Source organism: Nicotiana tabacum, chromosome 18 (assembly GCF_000715075.1).
Source record: "Nicotiana tabacum cultivar K326 chromosome 18, ASM71507v2, whole genome shotgun sequence".
Lineage (NCBI taxonomy): Eukaryota > Viridiplantae > Streptophyta > Magnoliopsida > Solanales > Solanaceae > Nicotiana > Nicotiana tabacum.
Window position 1 is genome coordinate 152,933,392 of NC_134097.1, and position 7,310 is coordinate 152,940,701.

Below are 7,310 nucleotides of genomic sequence, written 5' to 3' on the forward strand. Positions count from 1 at the left end.
TAATTCCATATTCTAAACATATTTATTCAAAAGGAGATTCATATTCACCACCCCTATCACTTTTTATCATTTTGATTTTCTTGTTAAGTTGCGTTTCAACTTCATTTTTGTATTGCTTGAATGCGTCTATTGCTTCATCTTTACTATTAAGTAAGTAAACATAGCAATATTGAGTACTATCGTCAATAAAAGTTATGAAATACTTCTTTCCACCGCGAGATGGTATTGACTTCATGTCACAAATATCTGTGTGAATTAAGTCTAAAGGATTTGAGTTCCTTTCAACCGACTTATAATGATGTTTAACATACTTAGATTCCACATATATTTGACATTTTGATTTTTCGCATTCAAACTTAGGCAATACTTCCAAGTTTATCATTTTTCGCAAGGTTTTATAATTGACATGACCTAAACGTACATGCCATAAATCATTTGACTCAAGTAAGTAAGAAGAAGCTGAAGTTTTATTATTAGTTTCAACAACTATTACATTCAGCTTGAAAAGGCCCTCAGTAAGGTAACCTTTTCCTACAAACATTTCATTCTTACTAATCACTACCTTGTCAGATACAAAAACGCACTTGAAACCGTGCTTTACAAGAAGTCCAGTAGAGACTAAGTTCTTCCTAATCTCGGGAACATGAAGGACGTTGTTCAAAGTCATGACCTTGCCAGAAGTCATCTTGAGAAATATCTTACCGTATCCTTCAATTTTTGTTGTAGCAGCATTTCCCATAGAGAGCGTCTCTTCGGGTCCAGCAGAAGCATATGTAGAAAATGCTTCCCTCACAGCACAAACATGGCGAGTGGCTCCAGAATCAATCCATCACTCCTTTGGGTTTCCTACCAGGTTGCATTCAGAAAGCATGACGCACAAGTCATCAACATCATCATGCTTTTCTACCATGTTTGCTTGACCCCTTTGCTTGTCTTTCTTCCGAGCACGACACTCCGTAGATTTGTGTCCGGTTTTCCCACAGTTGTAGCAGTTTCCACTGAACCGCTTCTTGCTTGGGTTGTATTTCGGACCAGAAGCCTTCTTTCTCTTTTTGTTATCTTCAACAATATTTGCTCCCATTATTGTTGAATTTCCACGGCCTCTTCTCTCAGCAGCTTTATTGTCCTCTTCGATTCTCAATCGAACAATGAGATCTTCAAGGGACATCTCCTTTCGTTTGTGTTTCAAATAATTTTTGAAGTCCTTCCACAATGGAGGCAACTTCTCAATTATTGCTGCTACTTGGAATGCTTCATTGATGACAAGACCTTCAATGAAAATTCCGTTAGTAAAATTACTAAAAAATTTACTTTCAATATCAGTATTTATTTGAAACATACCTTCAGCAAGTAGATCATGAATAATCACTTGCAATTCCTGGACTTGGGTAATAACAGACTTGCTATCTACCATTTTGTAGTCCAAAAATTTTGCGGCGACGAATTTCTTCATCCCGGCATCTTCAGTTTTGTACTTCTTTTCAAGTGCATTCCACAATTCTTTTGACGTCTCCACGCCACTGTATACATTATACAGATTATCCTCCATCCCACTAAGAATATAATTCCTGCACAAGAAGTCAGAATGCTTCCACGCTTCAATCACGAGAAAGCTATCATTCTCTGGAGTTTCATCTGGAAGATCAGGAATATCTTCCTTGATGAACTTCTGTAGACATAACGTAGTCAAGTAGAAGAACATCTTTTGCTGCCAGCGCTTGAAATCCATCCCGGAAAATTTTCCAGGTTTCTCTGCCGGTGCCAACGCCGAAGTTCGACTTGTCGATGCGTTGGCAGTCATCATCGGAACAGCTTGATTTCCTTCATTCGCCATTTTTACTGTAAAAATGACACAATCAAACGTTTAATAAACGTTTAAAACTGGAGTGAAAAATCACGTAGATTTTAATCTCCAACAAAATGCCATGAAGGCTTTAAAACTGGAGTAAAAATCACGTAGATTTTAATTTCCAACAAACCGCCACGAAGGCTTTACTCTCCAAACGGGAGTACACAAAAACCACAAAGGTTATAGTTTCCAGAATAATAAAAGTAACACAAATACATAAATTAAATTATTAAATTCCTTAAGCTTGTTGTTCCTCTGTACTTGTAAATAATGATTCTGGAAATTAGAACGTTAGCTTATAAACGTAAATATAAATAAAAAACAGAAATTAATTCGAGCCCACTGAATTCACAGTGTTTCCTTAAGGAATTTAATCCCCTCCTAGTACCCAAGGTTATAGATTATTTCCTCCCAGGATAAAACGAATTACACACTGGTGTAGCGGTACTTCAAACCCCAGTGTTTCAACGAACACAAAGTTCGGCAGCAAATCACACTTATGGATACTTTGTTTGTAGTTAAAAACAATGCAGAATAAGGAGGACAACTCAGAAGTCGAATGGAAATTCTGAGAGGAAGGAATGCAAAGTATAGCCAATGTTGAATTCTTACTGAAGAGAATATCAGATTGCAATTCGTTTTTCCAGTGTATACGCAGTGTATACAGAGTGTATATCCAGAATATGCAGAGTGTATATCCAGTGTATACATAGTGTATATTAAGTGTATACATAGTGTATATTAAGTGTATATAGAGTGTTTCAAGTGTTTTTTCCGATGTGTTCTTCTTTCTCTCCAACTTATGCTCTATTTATAGTAGTTATTTGAGAGAAATTCGCCCCCTCCATGGTGCAACAAGCACTAGGATATCATGGAGGAAACACTTACATGGTAGAATGTACACTTGCTTGGTGGGAGGAGCACTTGCACCATTGTGGGAGGTGCACTAGGCTGCTTATTGTTTAGTTTTGCAACACAATACATGGATTGGAAAACATCCGTTATAAACACGGATTATATCACGTTAATATTCACTATTAACAAATAAATTTGGTCCAAAAAATTAATCAATCGATCGATCATTTGACCAAATCCGAATCCAAATCCCATTTCCCATTCACTCTAATTTTAAGACTATTTCATCTAAACAAAAACTCAACAATAACCTTAGAATTTTTTGGAGTTTGGGAATATACTCGAATTTCCCTACTTAAGTTATTTCTCCACATGCTATGTACGGTCTATGATAGCACGGATATATGAACATAAATATCAGCAAGCTAGTACGAATTCAACACGACATAGGAACGTGGGGACTCAAGACGGTAAAAACTTACGTCAAAACATACCAATATACTGTGGTTAAGGAATTGAGTGAGCTCTTGCCTAAGAGGAGAGTTTAATAAAGTCGAGAGGAATTTTTCGACAATAAAAAAACTTTTCTTCCCAACCGAGGTAATAGACCACCTTATGGCCGATGTGATTACCAGCCAAAGGGCAAAAAGACGGGATTGAATGTGACTTTACCAATATCAATCTCCTCTGGAACAAGAAAAAGCAACTCTGCCCAATATCGGTAATAATTAACATATTTTTTTTTGATAAAGGGGAAACCTTACTTAAGAACAGAGAGTGACCGAGCGAAAAAACAAGGCAAGGGATATATATTACTTTATTGGTAAGTTTTTACCCTGTCTCGAGTCCCCACTATATATATGAATTAACCATGATAAAGAGTGAGAAGTTTAAGCGCAACCACGTGTATTATAACTATTTGGTTGATGTAAAAATTCCATGCGAGTAAGTTTTTACTATTGAGACAACCATGATATGATTTTTTTTAAATTTAAGTCTCTGTCCGTTCTATTTATTTAACACGCTTTCTTTATTAGTCTATTCCAAAAAGAATAACATATTTTTATACTTGAAAATAATTTAATTTTAAATTTTTTTGTTTGCCCATCTTACATTTTATTAAATTTCATATCGAGTCAAACTAAATCATATAAAGTGAAGCAGATTGGGAGCAGTATATGGATAAAATATTCATCAAATACAAACCATGAAGGGGGTAATGCAGTCATTATACTTGATATGTCAAAAGTATATGACAGAATGGATTGGACTTTCCTCCTGGCTCTTACGAGAAACTTGGTTTTTCAGAAAAGTTGATAGACTTGATATGGAGATCAATTGTAAGTGTTTGGTATTCTATTCTAATAAATGGTTCAAAGGAAGGGATCTTTCATTCTATAAGGGGCTCAAAATAAGGTGATCCATTATTACCTGCTGTATGGGTCCAAATATGAACAACCATGACTATTGATGAGTACGAAGAACGACGAGATCCTTGAAGCTCGACATCTTGCAGGGGACGACCTACATGCGAACAAGAGACTGCACGACTTTTTGCAGCAGTGCAGGCCCATTAGGGGACATTAGGAATATTCTTTCGAATATTCTCTATGACTTGTCTTTTAGGGCTTAGAAGGGGTTTGTCCCTTATATATAGAGCGTAAAACAACCTTGTAAGGCCCTGAGCATTTTCCTAACTGATAACACTTGCTTACATAAACGATTGATATGATTATTGTTTAAGGGTCTGTCTTAACGAGATAAAGAAATCTTATCCTCTGTAATCTCTTTGTCTATCTTTTGTTCTAGAGATTAGTATACTTAGCTAAGATTTACCCCCTCATTTCCTTTGATTGATTTATTCAAAAAGGTTCCGATATCTTTTGAGTCAAATAGTTTGGCGTCGTCTGTGGGGATTTCTATAGCTGAGATCTTAGTTTTGTCTAGATTCTTGAAAAAAATAATTACTTCTTTTGAGCCTCACAAAGGCCAACAATGGCCGGAAAGGGAGAAATAAGGCTAAAGACGATAGTAGGTGTCACGAACAACCTCCTGAATTCCCTCAATGAAGCCGGTGGAGAAGACAACGAAAACGCAACTCCAAGTGCTACACCTGAGGGAGAGATCTCACCCCCCCTCCCCCGCACGAGGGCCTAACTGTCTCTCGCGAAAGGGAAACCTCAACATCCGCAGCAGGAGAAGTACCACCGGTCGTGAGAAGGCTATTAGAAGAATGGTTGACAAACACCTTGAGCAATATACTCGAGAAACCCGTTCAAAGGGATATCGAAGGCACAATACCCGCAGAAACCGCAACTGTCGCCGATGAGCCAGAAACCCCACGAACAGGTAACACTCATAATGTCATTGACACAAGAAACGATGCACTTGCGGCCATCTTAAAGAAAATGGAAGAGATGTAGCATTGAACTTATTATACAATTAAAATTATGGGTTTAAAATCTAATATTTGTTAAGATTTTAATAAATCTTTACATATAAATTCATATTCCATATCAGGTTCAGTTGAACCTGCGGCCGAAAGGCTATATTCGCCCAAGTTGATAGTATCGTTTAAAACTGTACAAAATTTGGATGATTCAAACATATTAAGAGCACATAAATAGTTACTTTAAAAGAAATAATTTAATGGACTAAACTCTAAATAATTTAGGATCTCTACACAAATAGCCGGCGATATTTATCCCACCCCTTTTTTCACACCTTAACCCTCTATAAAGGATATATAAAGTGATTTAAGCTCGAAAATGATTTTCAATTAGAAAGTGACAAAAGTTTTGTATTTTAAAGGATTTTTCTCAGAGTCGCTTTTTGACATTTGGTTTCGGTGTGTCAATCCATTACTTCTTGACATATATAGCTTGAGTTGAAAATTCGAATTCAATTGTGTCTGCCACTGGTGGCTAAGTTTCTATGACTAACATCCTTTTAAATTTTCGGTATTGTTTTTTCAGTTGATAGACTATGCTGCCCTTTTCTTATTCGGCAAAAATGGAAAGAGAAAAAATTAATTTGCCTTTTTCACCACGTTAAAATTATAGAGAGTGAGAGAGTCATTAGAAAAGAGAGAAAAAAAAAGAATATCAAATAGCTCACGGGCGGAGACCACTGGGATAGAATGAAGCAAATTTTAACACTAACAGTAAAAAAAAGAAAAGGAGGACGTAGCTTGATACAACTTATCAACAACTTATCTATAATTTTCATATATTATTTTTACCAATTTATATATAATTACATTATCATACAACTTAAATACAAATTTTATACAATATGTATTTTGTATCTGATTTATACATAGTAAAAATATACTCGATACAACTAGTTATATATTATACAACTTATCTACAACTTTCATACATTATTTCTACCCAGTTATATACAACTACAATATCATACAACTCAAATACAATTTTTATACAATATTGTTCAACTTTGATACAATATTTAAATAAAAAAAAATATAAACAACAGAATACAATTTTTCTACAACTTTACTACAATTTCTGCAATATAATATATGTATATACAACTATAATATCATACAACTTAAATACAATTTTTATACAATATTTAAATAAAATATATATATAAACAACAGAATACAATTTTTCTACAACTTTACTACAATTTCTGCAGTATAATGTGTATGTTATGTCTTCTTCTTCTTCTTCTTCTTCTTCTTCTTCAAATAATGGTTTTGAAAACCCAAATTCGAATTCAAAGCTTCAAATAATGGTTTTGAAAATCCAAATTTGAATTCAAAGCTTCAATTTTTTTTTATTGGTTGTCAAGGGTGGAATTGCTGCTCTCTTTTCCTTTGCTTTACATTACTGGAATTAGGATTGCGAGATAGAGAGATATGTAGAGAGAATTCCTAATTATTTGCAACAACACCCAATTCAAACAAATAATATTTTTTGAAAACCCAAATTCAAATTCAAAGCTTCAAAGCTTTTTAATAGTTGTTAATGGTAGAATTGCTGATCTCTTTTTCTTTGCTCTACATTACTGGAATTAGGGATTAAGAGATAGAGAGAGACGTAGAGAGAGAGAGAGAGAGAGAGAGAGAGAGAGAGAGAGAGAGAGAGAGCACATGAGGGAGAGAGAATAAGGATGGTTAATAATTGATTCTTAATATAACGGGATACTCATTTAATTCCTAAAGTACATATAATTGGTAAATTTGTATATAGGAGGTAATTAAATTGAAACTTGAGTAGAGAGGGTAATAAAGTTTCCAATAGAGTATAGGTATGTAAAAATTACTTTAAAAAAAATATTCAAACTGAAGCAAAAACACATGAAAGAAAAATAAACACACAAGAGGCTCGAAGTTGTCCCACCTAAATTAAAAAAAAAAGAAGAAGAGGAAAATACTACACGTCTATACTATGCTCATCCACGAGTTTCTCACCGCCTCCAATTACATTCACTACGGGGCATACCCGGATAAAAATATATACAAAATTTTAGGCTCTAAGACCTAAATTTTTTTTACCTGAGTATAGTCGGCCTAAGCATACTACTAGCGATTTAATTAATAAATAAATAAAATAAAAGAAGCAAGGTCATTTAAGCTCAA

The 7,310-nt window shown here is 34.6% G+C and overlaps 1 protein-coding gene across 1 annotated transcript; it reads right to left on the bottom strand.

The window, feature by feature from the left end:
• Nucleotides 1-334: 334 nt before the first annotated feature.
• On the bottom strand, nt 335-1,549 carry LOC142172769 (uncharacterized). Its single transcript, XM_075236448.1, has 2 exons — nt 1,342-1,549; nt 335-1,269 (listed from the first exon to the last, which is right to left on the bottom strand). The coding sequence occupies exons 1-2, from the start codon at nt 1,547-1,549 to the stop codon at nt 830-832; spliced, it is 648 nt and encodes a 215-aa protein (XP_075092549.1). The 3' UTR covers nt 335-829.
• Between the last annotated feature and the right edge of the window lie 5,761 nt (nt 1,550-7,310).

Bases quoted from the DNA above. Each gene is read 5' to 3' on its own strand.
- LOC142172769 (XM_075236448.1), bottom strand. From the start codon at position 1,549: ATGGAGGATAATCTGTATAATGTATACAGTGGCGTGGAGACGTCAAAA. The intron at 1,270-1,341 runs GTATGTTTCAAA...TTTTCATTGAAG, and splicing joins TCATGATCTACTTGCTGAAG to GTCTTGTCATCAATGAAGCA.